This window comes from Sebastes umbrosus, chromosome 3, assembly GCF_015220745.1.
Source record: "Sebastes umbrosus isolate fSebUmb1 chromosome 3, fSebUmb1.pri, whole genome shotgun sequence".
In the NCBI taxonomy this organism is placed as follows: Eukaryota; Metazoa; Chordata; class Actinopteri; order Perciformes; family Sebastidae; genus Sebastes; species Sebastes umbrosus.
The window spans coordinates 15,759,493-15,779,511 of record NC_051271.1 but is presented as its reverse complement, the minus strand read 5'-3'; the positions used below and the strand labels follow the sequence as shown (position 1 = coordinate 15,779,511).

The window sequence follows — 20,019 nt, the reverse complement described above, 5'->3', positions numbered from 1 at the left end:
CAAATAGTCTCTAAATGTCTCTACAGCGAGAAAAGCTATAGTATAGTAGTAAAGTATATGACAATTTTAACAAAAATAATCTTCAGGAACACATTATTGAGAAAAAGGGAATAAATAAGCATATAGAAGTGGGGCAGTGAGGACAAGGGCAAATACATATAAAGCAGGAAGACTCCTCCACCATCCATCACCTCCTGGTTTCTCTACAAACTATCTAATGCTATTTAAGAATTCACCAGCCAATCAAACAGCCTCAGGTCGACACCAGAAGACTCGCCACATCTCTCTCTGTGGTGAGGAGGGAAAGTCTTTGATGTCTTCTTTCCTCCAGCCGGCCCATCCCTCTGCCCAAACTGCGGTGTTTTCCCTGTGATCTGATAGCAGGTAATTGGCCTAAACTGTATCTAATTTGCCACAAAGAGCGATAATCACGAGGTCGTTTCATCACATTTTCAACCTCGAAGTCGCAGCCTTCTCCAGGGAGGAGCTTTAATTGTCCCTTCGACGATTTCATCGAAAACAAAACGAGACAAAGCAAGTGAAGAACCTCCAGGGCGTCACATGAACCAGAGATTGTTTAAACCTGAGCAACACACACTGCTGGGTCAGGAACATCCTCCTGCTCTTACTGCTCATCAAGTCACATAAAATCTCCCAGCAGCAGCTCATCACATGCAGCACGAAAACGGGTTAAATGTTTGAAACCGCAGAATCTTCCCACCACCAAACGAGGCGAGAGTAAAAACACATGGTGCATGGTTCAGGGCTGGTCCACCTCCCAGTCTAATTTCAGAGTTTCCACTCAGGATTTTAATCTGGAGCCACCTGCTCGTTATAAAATTATAATCCTGTTAGCAGGGAGCAGCCTGGACGAGCACCGCCAGAGCTCAGCGGCTGGTCTGGAAGAAGGTATAGAGCTTGTCTAAATAATGTAAAAATGAAAATAATAATAATAATAAAGGGCATGAATTTAGTATTGTGAGGGCAGAGTTTAATTTAGGAGTGTACAGATTACTAATTTGAGCAAAAGAAATGACACTTAAAGTTACTGTGAGAAACTTTTAACTTGTATAACAGACCGTTGCTATGGGCGCAGTGCTGATGTCGGACTCTGGTGGACCGTTTTTGTGTCAAATTATTGATTTCCTAAGTAAGTAGCTGAGTAATAAGCGGGATAATGTACAGCTAGCAGGTCATTGTTGTGAAATAAACCCCTTCAGGATGATGCAAAACTCTGACGTGAACCGCATTGCCCTGTTGGAGTTATTATATATTCACAACAATGACCGGCTCGTTGTACATTAACCCTTACATAATTATTCTTAATGCTTGTCATTGGTGCCACCGGGTCGGATTCCATGCAAAATCAGACAAATTCATGCATGTTCACCAGAAATTCCTTCAGCTCAGACTGTAGTGGGGCCTCCAGCAGCAACCAGCCCGCCGCGGACAGACCCAGATCCTTCGACCTGCCGTAGGAGCTCCGCGCACGGCAGTAAAGGCTCTTCTTTGAGCCAGAGGCAGAGCTTCGCCTCGCTGTGCTACCAGTCCTCGCTGGTAGCCAACACCAACACCACCCTGCTGGATTTCTCAAGGGACTCCGGTGCTTGGAAACACTACCGCTTTTGTCCACAGGGACCGCCAAAATCAACACCTAATTAAAGTTTCTCGTAGTAGCTTTAACCTAACCACAAAACCTTTACATGTCTGCTTAATCGTAACCAAAATTTATTTGCCAAAACCACAATCTTATTTTTACTGACCTCCAGTGGTTTAATGTCTCATCTTGCTGCAGTGATGTACAGGTGTACTCCAGGACACTGTGACATCACTGTTGGGTGTGGTTACAGATGCAACAAACTGGCTGTTGTCAGAGGTGAAACAAGCATTTGGAGCCAGAGTCTGCGCAGTAGTGATCGGGCGGTGGAGCCGCGGTATCGAGGTCACCCGCCCGAACCAATCGTGAACCGAGCACAGCTGCAGCTTGCCAGCGAGAGACTCACAGCTGTCAATTACGACGTCTCACCCCCTTCTATAGCATGAAATAACTAATTAAAATCAAACTATCACTTGAACATATATCAGCGTGATAAGAACTACCTAAAATGACAGAAACCATCTTTGGAAAAGATTATTTGACTTTCCTTTCATCTGCATATTTACATTAAGGGATGCAAGCGAGGCTAACCGGCAGGTCTGAACACACACACTGATGCAGGACTCTAAATGCATGTTACACACCTCCAAACACACACCATTTTATGCTGTGATGTGGGGGAGGTGTTGTTGTTTAGTGTCCCAGTAAACCTGTTAAGAGGCTGTAATTACTACTCATTACAGTGTCTGGTGTGTGTGTGTGTGTGTGTGTGTGTGTTAGCATTTCACAAACATGTCAGCATTGGTCCAGAGTCGTCCACCTCTGATATGATACAATTCAGTTTGATTGATTATGATGATAATGATCAGCAAAGCAATTATTTAGAAGAAAAAAGTTGGAGATTATTGCTGAAAACGTTTTTTTGAAGCTGTCTTTAACCTGTGTGTTTTTTCCTCAACATGTTTTTCAGGGTGTCTTTCAGACAGCTCGAATCTTTCCCTCCATCTGCCGTCTGATTGGCCTCGCCTCCTCGCTTCATTATCTGACGGACGCTCATTTACGCTGTCAGGGAAGAAAGGCTGCTTCGTGATGTATGTGACCACATGCTGGACATTTTGTGTGTGTGTGTGTTGGGGGGGTGAGAGGTCAATAAAGGCGACCCCCACAGAGAGCCAGGCCCTGGGGTCCCTGGGGGGCCTGTCACAGAGGTAATGGATGATGTTTTCACTGCAGGGTGAGGGAGCCACGGAACAGCCTTCCTCACACTGCAGGGAAATGAACGTCTGATCACAGAGGCCATTATTTTTTACCAGAAACAGAGAGTTTTATGTTTAGATTATACAAACTACAATCCTGATAGCTGGACCTTTTGTTCTTGTCTAAGAAACGTGGAGATTTGTTTCTTAGTTCTATGAAAACACCCTCCGACCTTGTTCGACTGAATCTTTGACCTTTGCTACTAAATCTGTCTCCGCATTTCAGAGATCGTGAGGTCTTCCAGACAAATGTAATAGATTCAGATTGTTTTCCCCTTTAACAGGATAAAACATGCAATCACATTTAAAAGGTGCTGAATTTGATATTCACAGCATTATTATAGCATCAAACAACTATTAGCTATGTAAAGATATAGAGGAGTAATGTCTACCTGAGCAGAGAATGAAGTCTCTCTCCCTCTGTGTGTGTTGTCAGAGCTTCCCTGTGCTTTGTTCACATCGCTGGGCCGGCCGCGCATGCTTTTAGTGCATGTTCGCGCATGTGGACGTGCCCCACTGGCTAGCTCACAGCTGCCGCTCTGCACTGCTTCCATACGACGGTTACAGCTTGTATATATATTTTTTTATTATGATAAAATAAAAAAAAAAGGTTCAAAATATCTGTTACAGGAAACTTAACTCTTAGAAAGCTGTATTGATATAAGATTTAAAAACCCTTTAGACTCCCAAACAAGTTTGCTTGTGGGCCGCCTCAGCTCCACCGACAATCCACCTTTGACCATTTTTTGATTAATCGGGAGGCTGTCAAGATGACGACGGCTGGAGCCACCCACTTTGAGCTTCACAACGGCTCTTCCAAAACCCCATGGGCGACGACACAGAGACTTTGTCCATATTTTATACAGTCTATGGTTTTCTCTGTTTCCCTAAAAGGTCAGAACTGTGAAGACGACTAGCTGTCAATCAACAGGAATGAATTTGCTTCTCAAAGATTTGCACTGATTTACTTTGTCGCTGCACGCCAACTCACTGATTGCGTGGTTTTTAATTGCTGGTGCGACTGTGCCATAAAAAGTAGATCCACTATGTGGCGGATCAAGCCTGACTCATCACCGGCCGACATCGGAACGGCAGAAAAAGCAGCAGTTTCTTTTTAAAACTTTCTGCCATTGCTGAGTCCACTGCTGACTTTGTTTCACATCCCTACATACTGCTCCAATATTCATGGGCTTAATTGCAACTTGCAAATGTGTAGCGTCCGTTTTTTAAAGAGGACCTATTATGCTTTTGTGCTTTTTCCCTTTTCTTTAGTGCGTTATATAGTTTTTTGAGCATGTAAAAGGTTTGTAAAGTTCCAAAGCCTTAAGTCCAGGCCAAGGGGAGTTACTCTCAGGGGGCAGGAGCTCAAACAGAGAGTTTCAGACAGAGGGTGAAAAGAGCAGCACAGCCAGTATGAGAAAAATAAAGCATTTTTTCATTAATAAAGCATTTAAACATGTTCTAGTAGAAACACAAAATACAAGTATGCACCTGAAAATAAGAATAATAGCAAAAGCTCCGAAGGATAACAGGACACACAGTGAAGCCAGCTCTGAAAACATCCTGCGGTGGTCATCGAACGTTTTCGAATTTAGGTGATTTCATCCTTGTTGTTGTTACTGATTAATTCATTACTTCCAAATCTGTTGAGCAATAAAAGTAGAAACTAAAACAGAGACAAAGCTGCAGCAGATCGAAGAAATCACATTTTAATTTTTTGGGTCTCTAAGTTTGGAGGTGGAGTGCGTAAACACAATCACCACCATGTTTAATGATCTCCTTTTGTTAAATCTGTGGCGCCAATGATTACGTGATAACATATGAATATGATGATGGACAGAGACTGCGATATGATGGTGGATTTCACATTGGTGGCATTTGATGTTTGATAGCGTTATTAGAGCGAGACTTCCTGTACGGTCATGACTCTGGTGAGATGATGGTTGGGGATTGTATCTCTGGGTGGCGGCAGGCGGCTGAACACGTGTTGGTGCCTGTGGTTCGCCGTGGCCTCGCCATCACATCTGCAGCTCTGCGGCTGTAAACAGCTGCTGATGGATGGATGGAGGTGTCCCGGTGCCCCCTGACCCCTGATGGTTGGAGGGCAGGGGGGCTGCGAGGTCAGCGCCGGGGCTTCCTGCTAACTCATCTGTCCCGCTCGGCTCAGGAGGCCCATTCCTCAGCCGGTCGACAGGCGAGTGGGTGAAGTCCTTCTCTGTAATTGTGGCGCTCGCTTTGAAGTTTTGGAGTCGTTTCTCTCGTCTCTTCATACCGACGCTGGAGTATTTTTTTTTTTGCAAATTCTGCCGCTCTGTCGTCGTCAGCATGCTGAGAAGCACTTGAACGTGCAAAGTCTTTCCAGCTGTTTTGATGGAGTCACATGTGTAATTTGTAAGCCAAAGCAGCTCTTTAATGAGTTGGGTGACTGTAAACAAATGGTAGCGTACACAAAGCTTCCACCACCTGTTTGTGCTCGGGTTTGTAAAGAAGTCATTTAAGGAGGCAAATAACATCTGTGAGCGAGAGGGAGGTAAATTACACACTAATTACATTAACAGGGAGGATGCCTTCCAGTTGCTTTTTGCACTTTTACATGAAATAAAAATGTGAAAATGTAGGGAGTTTGTGTGTGTGTGTGTGTGTGTGTGTGTGTGTGTGTGTGTCTGTCAGAGGGTGTTCTGGCTTCCTCCCCTGAAGTCGTACACAAACTTCAGCAGCCTCCTCTGAGCCACAGCTCATAAAAGCTGAGCCGCAAGCCGACGTGCTGTTTACACCACACACACACACACACACACACACACACACACACACACCCAGGTGAGCAGTGTTGCTGTTGCGAGGCCCAAAGATTTAAAAATGCAGAAGGATGATGATTGAAATTTTTCAGAATGATCCTTTTCTGAATCAGACATTTTCCACGTGTTGCGTCTCCAACTTTTCCATTAGCACTCTGCGTAACCACGGTAACCAGGTCCATCAGGATTAAAGCGGGCCAATAACAAAGAGTCTGACTGCGGAACTTAACAAAAACAGGCCGTCAGTTCAAAAGCGCTATTATGCTCTATTAGTGCACAAGTGGGCACACACACACACACACACACAGTGGTGATACATAAAGAAAATAGTAAAAGTCATACATTCCTCGACCGAAGAAATTCTTAGTAGCTAACACTTTTGTTGACTAATCCATTAGTTGATTTAAATCAACAGCTCCGTTAAACCGAGTTTCTCCACAAATAATCACACAAAAGCACCATTTAATCTTGTGTTTACCAGAGATGTGCACATACGTTTCATGGAAATAAGTCATTGAGCATGAAAAAAGCATTAAAAAAATGACTAATCGACTAAAGAAATCTCAGTCAACTAAGACCAAAATGACCGATTAGTCGACTAATCAACTAAGATGGAACAGCCCTAATTCCTAATTTTACTTTACTACAGAAGTCCTAGCAGCAAAATATATTCAAATGTCAAAAGTAAAAGTACTCATTATGCAGTGTGTTGTCTGTCAATCGATTCAAATATTTAATTGCGATTAATCACATGAATTGTCCTTAGTTAATCCCGATTAATTGCAAATTAATCTCACATTTTTTATCTGTTCAAAATGTACCTTAAAGGGAGATTTGTCAAGTATTTAATACTCTTATCAACATGGGAGTGGACATATATGCTGCTTTATGCAAATGTATTTATATATTTATTATTGGAAATCAATTAACAACACAAAACAATGACATATGTTGTCTAGAAACCCTCACAGGTACTGCATTTAGCATAAAAAATATGCTCAAATCATAACATGGCAAACTCAAGCCCAACAGGCAACAACAGCTGTCAGTGTGCTGACCTTTATGTACCTAAACAAGCATAATATTCATCACATTTTAACGCCATAAATAAATATACTAGCAATAAGCCATGTTGTGAGATTTTTCACTTTCATCAAAGATGCACTGCCCTCCGACACCTTCAGGAGCGCAGATATATTTCCTCAGTCATGTAACTGAAAATAATCTCCATGCGGTGAAGAGCCTCTTTAATATCTGGGACTGTTGTTTCATTACATGATTATCGTGGCCAAAAGAATATCTATAGAAAATTTGAATAGAAAAAAAAAAATAATAATGTCAGTCAAATTCATCCTTAACTTAGATCATTATGTGTTTTGTCTCTTTTTTAGCAAATGAATTACATTAAAAATAGGAGAGTAGGGAGGTAGAGCGAGAGAGTCTGTAACCAATAATGTACAAAAGTGTGATTTAAGAGGCGCTGGATTATATAAATTATATTATCATATTTGTATTATTAACATGATATCAATATTTTATTTTTAAATATCACAGTTATTGTCAATACCGGTATATCGCAACACCCCTATTTCAAACCTGTCTCCATGTTGTTTCATTATTTTCTCTGCTTGGTGTGTTAAACGTACTGTTGCCCTTCACATAACCTTAACCTCCAACAGCTAGCGCCTTCCCTCCCTCCCTCCCTCCCTCTCTCAGGTACCAGTGTTCCCTCTCCCTCCCACCGCTCCTCTCACCTCCCATCTGCTGCAGGACTCGCTGTCCTCCAGGTTCAGCTCAGAGTCCTGGCAGCGGCCCCGACCCCCGCCGAGCAGGGACCGATTTAGCCTCTCCATGTTTGGAGGCAGGCAGGGGGAGATGGGAGGAATAGGTGGTGGAGGGGGTGTTTGGTTGTTCTGCTGGCCTCAGCCAAAACTATGAGTCAGTCACGACTGGGATTTTCAGCACCGAGCCGGTCCTCCCATTTTTACTGGACGATTCATTTCAGCTTCACGCTCGTAAAAAATAATATTTCCCTTTAGAGGTTCTTACGTTCTCACTATTAGAATGATTGGAAATTGATTTATGTTTTATGCTGATAAACAGAAATATATTAATATAAAGCTTGGTGGGAATATATCTTGTTCAAATACTTTGGACAAAACCCGTCTAAAGCAGAGCAGACAAACCTTTCACAGTTACACCTAATGAGTTCGTTTGTTTGTTAAATTACGACAAAGAGACACAAAACAACCACAAAGATACCCAAAACAACTACAAAGAGACCCAAAACAACTACAAAGAGACACAAAACAACTACAAAGAGACACAAAACAACCACAAAGAGACACAAAACAACCACAAAGACACCCAAAACAACTACAAAGAGACACAAAACAACCACTAAGAGACAAAAAACAACTACAAAGAGATGCAAAACAACTATAAAGAGATGCAAAACAACTACAAAAAAGACCAAAACAACTACAAAAAGACACAAAATGACCACAAAGTGACACAAAATGAAAACAAAGAGTCACAAAGCAACTACAAAGACTTAAAATGACCACAAAGTGTTACAGAATTACTACAAAGAAAAACAAAGCAACTGCAAAGACTCAAAATGACCACAAAGACACAGAAAGTACATAAAAAGAGACACAAAGTAACTACAAAGACTAACAATGACCACAATGAGACACAAAATGACCGCAAAACAACAACAAGAGGCTAAACAACAAGAAAAGTCTGTGTCTTGTTCCTATGTAGGAGAGGTTGTGGGGCCTCTTATCTGTGCCCAGTGGCCCATTGTCTCAAAATCCGCCCATGGCTAGCATGCATCATTTTAAACCCTGTGTACATGAGTTAAAGCATGCGTAACCAGCGATGTAGACGGAAATGCTGAAGGTCATTTTCAGGAATCCAAAGGTGGAATTAAAAAAGTTTCTTAAAGAATATTCAGTATTATTAATATTAGGAACAAGCTGCTAAATAATACTAAACTGGTTCTTGGTACCAAACCCTGAAGTTAAATTCGACCAGAACGGATTTCAAATCACATTCCTCTCGTATAAAGTCACAGCTCTGCTTTCCTCCTGTCAGGATGCCTCTGAAGAGCCCACAGGTGAAATACCTGGACCACAGCACAGGTCAAAGGTCATCAACCCGGACTGAGAACGTCCCCAGGTTGTGAACAGGTGGGGAGCAGGGCGGGACGGTAGGGGGTGAGGAGGTCAACACAACTTCAAAGTGGACAGAAATATCAGCACAGAAGTGGAAGGGCACGAGTTCAATCCTCCGAAAAAAAAACAGCCACAAGTGCTGATTAAGTGTTTATTAGCGAGACTGTAGAGGTCTGCAGAGCCAGACGACACCTGGGAACCTTTAAACTACAGTCAACTGCTCTATTACGATTTACACACAACAAAGTAAATATCACACGGCCATCATGTCTTCTACGCACAATCATTTTTCATTTCATTTGAGCTCAAATGTACCAAACCGTAAAAAAAAATATTTGACTTTTTGCAATAACTGACTTTAAAGGAATATTCCGTTATTTGGGGAGATTATCCCCATTCACGTCACAATCCTCGACATTCATGTCCCGAATAAAAACACTTCTAGGAGAGTTGTGGGTAGGGGTGTGCGATATGACGATATCAGATCGTGAACGATTAAAATGTCTCTACGATCTGCCTTTACAGCGAGATCGTAGAACCGTGCTACAGTGTACATTCTACCAGCTGCCGTTGCTGTTTTTTCATGATGGCGGCGCACGTCAGTGCAGCGGCTTTTCGCTTCATAGTTTGGCGCTAGTTTTTCAGGCAAAGTATGTGTATAGTCGTCAAGACTTAATCAACGTCGGATTACAGCACAGTACCGCCGGCGGACATACCGGCGGACATATCCGGATCACCGGGGTCTACGTGGATTGTTATCGGCTCTGAGAAGCGACGTAGGCGGCGTAGAGAGAGGAAGCAGAAACAGGGATGCCGGGCGGGACTGCTGGCTAGGCTAAAGAAGCATCCACACAAACCACCGCTACCAAGCATCTTTCTCTCTAACGCCAGATCCATCGTTCACAAAGTGGACGAATTGGAGCTACAGAAGGCAGCTAACAAGTCTGTCAGGGACTGCTGTATGATGTTAATAACGGAGACCTGGCTTCACCCGCTGATACCCGACGCTGCTGTGCAGTAGTGAGGTTACGTGATGTGCCGAGGCTTCGGAGCGTGTGTCGAGTAATCCAGGAAGTTTTCTGTGAAGCGCATATCAAGGCTTGTATCGTTTTAGACAAATGACGTCATTGAAGATGCCCGAAGCCGAAATACAGTTGAGAACCTGTTATTCCTGAATAAAAACAAATAATGTCTCCCATCTATCATTTTCCTTTAGTTACACAAGCACATTCACTGCCCTGTGCCCGGTTAAACCACTGCCACATATCTGGAATATATGTACCTGTTTTACACTATTTGACCGATGGGTGGTTTTAGGTGCACATGAAGCCCAGATGAAGCCTCGTGACATGAACCCTTTTGCGAAACAATTTGCTGGAGAGCTTCAGTGCTTCATGAAGCCTCATCTCGCCATCACTACTGTGCAGCTAGCAGGCTGCACAATCCACCACCTGGACCGAAGTAAAGACTGGTACAGTAAGAGCCAAGGGGGACGGACTCTGTATTTATGTGCATAATGGCTGGTATACAAACAGCCGAATCACTGACAGTCTTCCACTTACTGACACTCACATAACTAAATTTCTACTTCCTCAACATTTTGAGTAGCTAAATGTCAAAAACAAGCGAATGTAAATGAGGTTGATGCACTTACCGTCAAGTGCTGAAAAAGCCAGGCTCTCAGGATGTTGGTGGCCACTTTGGGGAAGATGCCTCTCTTTTTGTTGTGCAGTTTGTCTCTGTCGGGGTCGTCGTCGTCCCCTGTGCTGGGAGAAGCCATGCCGTTATCCAGGCAGTCACCTGATCAACACAGAGAGAAGAAGAAAGAAACGTTATTTTACAGTCTACGTTTAATATGCTGCACCTTAGCAAAGGTGGTAGCCATGGGCGATATATTCTAATGAGCCTGCATGTGACATAGGAAGGGGAGCCAAATCTGAATGGCTTTTTGAATCACATGTTTTCTGATCTATAGGCAGTCCACAAAAAACTGACTGTGTTGTCTTATTTCACAGTTTGTAGGTTGGTAAGAACTCCATACCCAAATGTATGTACACAAGCACTGAAAAAGTGAGATTTTCATGATATGACCCCTTTAAAGAGCTATTTAACATCTTGTTTTATCTTGAACACACGCCCTAAACATATTAAAAAATCATCACTTGACTTCCTCTGGAAAAAAGCAAAAGAAAAGACATTACTCTATAAGTATAAAAAGGTTTTAATTTGTTTTAATTTGTTTAAACTAACAAAAACAGAGTGAAAACTCACTGTTTTCACTGGAGTTTTCACAACAAAGAGGACATTGGCCGATCACTGAACATTCCCGGTAGGTTTCAGTGTACATACTGTATTTACTATATTTCCCTGTGGTTGCAGAGCGCTGCTACGCGGCCAGCTAGCTAACATTAGTCCATTTCACTCAGTGCACATGAGGCCTCTAAGCACTTTTCTGCCCATTAAAGGCGCCTAACAAACACATGCCTTAACTCGTGTACTTTCCCTGCACAGATTTCCCCAGTTGATGACTGGATTCAAACTGGTGACCCTGCAGTAACGCCGGCCTGCCCTGCTCCGTAACCCTCTCTGTGCCCCACCATCCCCCCGCAGGTTTTGGATCGTGGCGCATAATGCCGCATTTCAACTGAAAACCACTAAAAGATGCCGGGCCCGGTGTTTTTACTGCTCTTTCTCTGCCTGTTTAATGAGGCTCATTTTCTCCTCAGTGTTTTTAACAGCGCCGGGCCAAGGTTAGGGCGACAGTCCTCTGCAGCCTGCAGCAGGAGCTCAAGGCCCTGCCGCCCTGCCCAGAGTCAGCGGTGGAGCAGGGCCTCCCTCCGCCTGAACAGAGGCAGGATTCTGCCGCGCAGCAGAGCCTGAAAAGGTGGAAATAATCATAAAAATGATGCGTAACTCCATAAACAAGCTCTCAGCCTCATTAGGCTGAACCGCAAGCTCCCCGAGGCTGATTTACACTCCACCCCTCCTCCCTCTCTCCTCTCTCTCCTTAGAGAGCCAAGGAAAGAGAGGTCCGACCCAACCTGCTAATGGTTTGTGACAACTCGGCTTCACAACAACCTGTGAACTAAAGGAGAGGAGGAGGAAGTTTATGGGCGATGAAAAGAAGGAAGAAAACAGAGAAGCGGAGGACAATTCAGTCAAAGCTTCATTTTGTGATCACAGCCAAGCTATCAATAAAATCTGCTGCACGTTCAGAGACACAGAGAAGTGATGAGAAGCAGTAAGATGCACACAACCAGCCAACAATGCTCTCAAATATTCCCACACCACCACATAAGTTACGTTTCCATTAAAATGTTGCACGGAATTTTTGCAAATTTAGGAATTTTCTGCAAAATTAAACGGGAATTGTTGGTCGTTTCCATCACCTATTTTAATGTAGAACATGATGATAGTACTAATTCAATCAAGCACCATAACTTCCACACCTGGAAGCCTGTAAGTGAGCGGTAGCAGGACACAAACACATCAACCTGTTGTTGTGAGCCTTTGTTGCATCTTCAACTTTTCCACCTCAGCCAATAGTAACTACATTTTTGGCAATATTTATATTGTATTTTTTTTCAAATTTCTGGCATTTCTGCTTAGATTTTTGTAATGCAAAAATTGAAAATGCGTTAAAAAACACAGGTGCGGGTGCCCTGGTAGCTCACCTGGTAGAGCGGGCGCCCATATACCAAGGCTGAGTCTTACCACAGCGGCCAAGGTTCAAATCTCTCCCCCTTTCCAGTCTATCCACTATCAAATATAGGCAAAAAAGCCCTAAAAATAATCTTTAAAAAAAAGACGGAATGACATGACATTGATATTGATATTCCTGTATTACTTTCAGAAAGGAAATAAAATTATCCAAAATATGAAACAACTTGGCAGAAGAGACTACCACAAAACATCCAATCCAATATCTTCTAATTCTATTAGGGATGTCACAAGAACTGATTTCGGTACCTTGTCGATGCAAAAATTCTGAAAATATGACGGTACTTGTTTTTTCCACAATACCACAGATACCGGTTATCAGGGCTCAGGTATCATGGAAATAAAACTATAACTAAAATGGCTTTTGGAGGCAAAGGCAGTATTTGAAAGAAGCGTCTACCTCCGGTGCTGAGAAATGAAGCCAACGCAGAAGTGCCAAAAACTGCAGTTCTTCAAATGGTAAATGAACTTGCTTTTATAAAGCGCTTTTCTAGTCATCCGACCACTCAAAGTGCTTTACACTACATTACAGCATTCACCCATTCACACAAACATTCATACACTGATGGCAGAGGCTGCCAAGCAAGGTTCCAACTTTGCCCATCAGGAACTAATCTAAATGCTCATTCACACACCGATGGCTATGCCTTTGGGAGCAATTTGGGGTTAAGTGTCTTGCTCAAGGACACATCGACATGTGACCGGAGCAGCTGGGGATCTAACCACCGATCTTACGATTGGTGGACGACCTGCTCTGCCCTCTGAGCCACAGTCGCCGGGGTGGAGCCTGGAGTCAATCTCCACAGACCCAAATGCCTGATTTTACAGCAGAAATAAACATGTTTACAGCCGGGTACAAAAACGGTTTTGGTCTCTACAGCTAATATATCCGTTCATGACAACTGTACGGGGGGTGAATTTTTATATAACTCACCTATTTAAATTATATTAAGTGTTAAAGTTTGACATAATTGAGGGCGTGGCCTCTTTGAGTGACAGGTGGGTGCCATACCAGGTCGCTCTGCTGCGTCACCTCTGGCCTGCTACAGCTATTGCCCATTTTTGAATTAGTCTGGAGGCTGTGCCGTCACTTCCAAGATGACGGTGGCCGGATCCACTCACTTTGAGCTTCACAACAGCTCTTCAGAAATCAATGGGTGGCGTCACAGAGACTACGTCCATATTTTATACAGTTTGAAACCATAGAGCATATTATAGAAGCATTAAAATTCTTTAAGCAATGCCTTCATCTTTATCTCAGTCAATGGAAATGAACAATTAGGGATTGCTGATTGGCTGTGTGACCGCCAGAGTGTGACACAGACAATGCAGCTGTAGCTTCAAAGAAACGGACCAAATATTCCACCACAAGACAATTCAGGAGATTACATTTAATTCCACCAAAACTATGTTGAATGCACTTTAAACATGCCAGTAAAAAAGAGACATCAAGTGTCCTTCCAGCAGTCGTTCTGTTTGCAGAACATGATGAATATCTCTCTGCTCTGCACATGTGAGATAAAGTAAAAGCAAACAAACACATGAAGCAGTCCAGTCGTGCTGCCTGTCTCCTCCATCGCTGAGCTTTTTAAGAACTGTTTGTACAAAATTTTATTATCCATGGTCTATTGGAAGAACGCTCACTGGAGAGAGAAGGAGAGAGTCTTTATTTTCCACTACGCACCATTTCTCCTCTGCCGGCGACGGTGGGAGGGGTCAGATGAATAAAAGCCAATCCAACGCTCGAATAAAGGTGACCTCACTGCTGAGGTCAGACCTGGAGTAAAAACACTGAGACGGACGAAGGACTGAGATGAAACTGAACGTATCCCGCTGAGAGGTTTTAAAGACATATAGGAGGCTGGAAGGTCTCTAAATACACGACACGGCCAGAAGTATGTGGACACTGGAACATTGCAGCTTTATATGACCGTCTGCACTCATCTGGTTCCAGTCTCTCCACCAGATGTTTGAACATGGGTGAAAAAGGAGCTTTAGTGAGGTCCAACATTGATGTTGGGTGATCAGGTCTGGCTCACAGTCGGTTTTCAAGTTCATCCCAAATGTGCTGGATGGGGTTGAGGTCAAGTTCTTCCACACCAAAAAACATTTCTTTATGGAGCTAGCTTCATGCACCATTGTTTAAAATATCATTGAATGCAACATTAAGATTTCCCTTCACTGGAACTCAAACCAGGAAAAACTGAACCGTGTACCTTTAGCCCATATAGAGCACAACACCCAACCATGAACCTAAACGGCTACAAACGTCTCTAAGCTCTGGCCTATTCTGAAAAAACTTCATCCTTGTAATTATGAATAAAACACTATTGAATTGATCTAAAAATCTAAAAATGCTGAATTTATCACCTGCCATTGTGCACAGCAATACAATTTAGAGATGTCACAATACCAGAAATTCGAGACCACCAGCAAAATTTCCCGATTCTCGATACCCAATGTGATACCATAAAAAACCTACAGGGATTTTTCCATCGCATTTTGTATTATTGCAGAAAATAAACTCTGTGGCAAACAAACGTTAACGATACTTAGACATTTTGTTCAGCAAGATAATCTCCACAAATGAACACCACTTTTATGATTTTTGAAGCGTAAATGCATTCGCCAGAAATAAAAAGCTAACGTTAGGCTATAAATGAACTACACCACGGTCACATCAGCGCAAGTATATACAACGAGGCTGTAAAGGGGGACGAGTCGGCGTGATGCCGTTTAGTAGTCTCATTTAGCCACTTGTTAGTGACTGACTTTTTAAAGACACGTAAAGGCTTCAAAATTCACAAGTGGGATATTTATTGATGTATTTTATGTCATAGAACAAAACGTTAAAATCTCTTAAGCTTGTGGTAACCACAGACCTTATTTCAAACATTTAACTAAAAACCCTTCAAAAAACCTGTTGACTTCCAAAAGAGGGAACCGTAAGTGCTAAAATGCTAACTCATTTCCATTAGGACTCATTCCTGCAGAACTCTACGCAACCTATTTTTTGGCATTGACTGGGTACCAAAGTATCGGTTCTCATGACATCCCGAATAGAATTTTAAGATATCGGATTGGATGTGTCATAGTAGACTCTTTTGCCAAGTAGTTTCACATTTTGGATAAGTTTATTACCTTTCTGAAAGTGATACAGAAATATCAATATCACTGTTCATGTCTTTGCATTACACAAAGTACCAAGCTGGAACCAGAAGGTTAGAGTAGCTTAGCATAAAAAGCTAGCCTGGCTCAGTCCAAAGTACAAAAACATTCATACCAGCAGCTCTACGATTCATTAATTCATACTTCTGTAAACAAACTGAAAAATTTGAAATTACATTTTTTCATATTAAGTGGAGTTGCGTGTTGGAACTATTTCTTGTTGAACAACAGTCAACAACAGCTTCCTGAAGTTTTGTCATCACAGTGAGGTTGCCTGATGTGTCTATCCAGAAATCAGAACCAAAACATGCGCGCTCTGTTCTTATCCAGCATAACTGGAAAGGATACAAACAAGCGTTGGGCGGATGGATACACTGTTATTTGTTAAGCAATATTTCCAGCAAGTAACTCCCCCCTAAAACCACAAACTGTTTTTTAACATTTCTGTTTGTGTTTGGATTAAAGACGCAAAGTTATAGCATGTGAATTAGTGAGATTTAGAGATGTTGTTATGTGTATTTTTAAACTTTGGAGAGAGCCAGGTTAGCGGTTTCCACCCTGCTTTTACGCTAAGCTAGGCTAACCACGTCATAACTCCAGCTATGTACTTAACACACAAACATGAGATTGATATTGATGTTGGAAAGAAAGCAAACAAGTGTATTTCTCTCTTCAGTACACATTCAATGATGGAGAAAGCCCACTCAAAGTGACAGCATTATGGTCTTCTATGCTGAGGACATGTTTCTCTGTTTATGTCCTCCAGGATGGCAAATTAACACCGAGCACTGGCCAAATACGCTGGGAAGTTTGGCTGTGGCTTCTGAGTTACAGTTAGCAGATGTCATTTGAAGTCCTGCTGAACTGAGGTTTTTCAGTAACGTCAAAGAAATCTCTTATTAACCACATTTGGCTTCATCACGGAGGTCAACTGGGGAGCTGGCTATGGGTAAGTGATGTTTAAATATCTACCAGCCAACAACGAGCGAGCTGAAACAGCTTGAGGTCTGGCTGCTGATACTGTACGTCCAGTCAGAGCGAACAGTTTGATGAAGCAGATTTGTTTCCAAATGGAGGTGTGACACAGTTTCTCTTAAGTTTCATAGTTTGGTTTTCAAAGTGTACTCCAAAACACCCAGAGTTGGAGATTGACTGGATTTTACTCTTGTAGTTTTCGTTATCCCCAAAACAATCGACTACAGCTTCGTATCCAACAAGCAACATCAGAATCAGACAATCAGGTTTTAATAAAACCCCCCAGTTTAAACTATCTAACCCACTTAAAAGCCGTTTCACACCAAGCACAGATTTTTGTCCAAAAATCATACGGAAATTTGTAAAAACTGATTTGTGGGTTCTTATAAATGTTTGCACACCCCTGCATAACATTCATTCGGGGGGAAAAATATTCGGACGGACCTCAATTTCAGAGGATTTCTACGGAAATTATATAAATAAACAAATAAATTAAATTAAATAAAAATGGTAAATATAAGTTTGACCAAAGAAATACCTTGATCCTTGTCATTCTGCATTACAAGTAGCCATGTGCTTCTGTTTGTTGTACGGAGAGTGTGTATTTTCGGGGCCTTGAAATATTGAGCGTTTGTTTTCGGGGTAACGAACTGTCGGACAAATGGACTTTTTTCTGTCCTATGAGACATTTTTCTGACTTTTTTCTTGTGCCCCAACAACAAGAACAGTCAGTGGATCATCAAAGTCAGTATGAGTTATCATCTGGGTACCATGAATATCTGGACAAAATGTTATGGCAATCCTTCCAACAGTTATCAAGACATTTCATTAAAAACATGTAATGTCAACCTCATGGTAGCGCTAGATAAAATATCACTGGATCCCCAAAGTCAGTAGGATACATCCTCTGGGGATCATGAATGTCTGTACAAAATTTCATCTCAATCTGTCAAGAACTTGTTGAGATATTTCAGTCTGGACCAAAGTAGTCGACCAACCAACCGACTGACTTTGCAATTCTTGGAGCCAAACCGCCATCGTGGCTAAAAACAATGATAATATCAGCATTTATTAACAACTACAGCTCCCATGAGCGCCATAGGCATGCTGTCAAAGTCCCAACAGAGTTGTTGAAAGGTCACAAAATAACTGCAGCCTTTGATTTGAATTGATTTTCAGATGTTATTGTCCAGTACAGCAGCAGATACTCATTAATCATACAGTAGAACAAGCAGAAAACCCCAAGAACATGTTTGTTTTCCTCAAAGACCGATGCATGATTAACAAATCACTTAGTAAACCATACGCAGCCTTTTTTTTAAAAATCAGACTCGTAGGTTGAACTCGACAGCGCCCCCCCGCACCCCCCCCAGTGGTGTAAACCTGTAAATGTGGGCAGCAGATAGAGAAACCACAGGGCTTGTTTCAGTTGGCCCGCTAACCGATGCATGCTAACAGAACCGGCTGCACTGAGACCAGCAGCATGACATCAGAGCTGCTGGACCCCTGTGTGTGTTTTATGATATCACAAGTGTACGCACATACGTTTCTGTTATTATGTCATTATATCCATGCTTGTATGTGGCGATGTTTTCATTAATTAATCTGCTGCAAAGAAACTGAGTGTTTGGCCTGTAAAACTTTAAAAGAAATAGTGAAATGACAATAAAATTGTCTAAAGTGGTGTCTTCAAATTTCTTGCTTTGTCCAACCAACACTTCAAAACCCCAAAAATATTCAGTTTACTATAATTTAAAACAAGGAAATCTGCAAATATTCACATTTAATGGACTAATCTGGTATTCAACTAGTCATTTCAGCCCTAATTTGAAGTCCAACTGTATATGTAAATTGATTTTTTTCTGTTACAGCACACATATCGGCTCTATAAATCATCTACTATTTGTTCAACTTTGAGAAAAAAAAATCCAAAACCAAAAGGGAGAAATATATATATAATATTTTCTTGGTTTCATGATGGCGGCCCTTATTTTTTACATTAATCAGTCTGAATACCGTTTGTTCAGGACTTGTTTCCATACAGCCAATCAAATTGCTCCATTTTAAACCATATTTGCATAAAGCAGTGACATCACCATGCCATCATTAAGCACATGACCAACAGCCAGATGGAAGCCTGCTAATCAACACAACAACAACAACCCACATTAGCTTCATGCTAACCTGAACACACATCTTGTCGTGCACCCGAGCTTGCTTAACGAGCCACCAAACAAACATTCACCGGGGGAAAACTAACTAAAAGATGGCTGATTAGCTGCTGCACATTAAACAGCACATACAGTTATCTGCAAATGTGAAGATCAGTAAGTTTAGATGCTTAAATGTTCCTTATTCTTGAACAACAGTGCTAACAAAATCTTAGCATGTAAGCGACAGTTTCCACAACAAGTTTGTTATATTGAATCAACTGTCAATAAAACATCGACATCGTAAAGGAACATTTCTGATATTCCTCCAAATATCCTTTTCCTCATACTTTCAATAATAAAGAATAATAACAAAGTTAAACAACACTGACATTATTTTTGACTGCAAATAGGAATGACTACCTGGGATTTCAGATAGATTTGTTTTTTACATGTTTCCACCCGTTGTGCAAATTTTAAGCAAATTTTCAAAAACCTGACAAATGAATTTAAATTAACTTATTTTTTCCCCAAAGTCCCAAAAGATTTTTTTTTGTTTTGTTTTTACTCAAGATATGAATCTTGTACAAACAGTTATCAAGATAATTAACCAGATATTATCTTGTGTGCTCAAGATTCAGGACTTACTGGACACTACTGGAAAAAGAAAGTTCGGAAACTTGTGTTTGGTGGATTATTTCTCTGTTGTTACAATGCTAATTGGCATTGTATTTTACATCGTTGGAAAGCCTGTTTATTTACCTACACAATGATGTCCAACTTGTAAGGATCATGCATTTGTGGGATGACCAGCACAGCTGATTATGTGGGGAGCGCCCAAGAAAAATGTGCCAAAATGCTCTTGGACATCATTGTGAAGGTAAATAAACAGGCTTTCCAACGATGTAAAATACAATGCCAATTAGCATTGTAACAACAGAGAAATAATCCACCAAACACAAGTTTCCGAACTTTCTTTTTCCAGTTTATATACAGTATGTAAATATTTTGAGGTCAGAACAATAGTGCTATTCTCAAAGAGCACCTGTAGCACCTTCCTCAACTGAGCATAAAGACATTTGGGGAATATTTTGGCATTTTTCTCTCATTTCTGAGTTTCCATTTAGATTTTTTTAAAACCAATTTGAAGTAAACGTGGATGGAAACATACTTTGAGAA

General features: G+C 41.6%; 1 protein-coding gene across 2 annotated transcripts in view; it reads right to left on the bottom strand.

The window, feature by feature from the left end:
* meis1a (Meis homeobox 1 a) overlaps positions 1–20,019 on the bottom strand; it is a 62,465-nt gene that overhangs the window by 20,990 nt on the left and 21,456 nt on the right. For both annotated transcript variants that reach the window (XM_037764622.1, XM_037764623.1), the window contains one exon: positions 10,482–10,627. In XM_037764622.1, the coding sequence (XP_037620550.1) occupies positions 10,482–10,627 (146 nt within the window). The remainder of the gene's footprint in view (positions 1–10,481; positions 10,628–20,019) is intronic.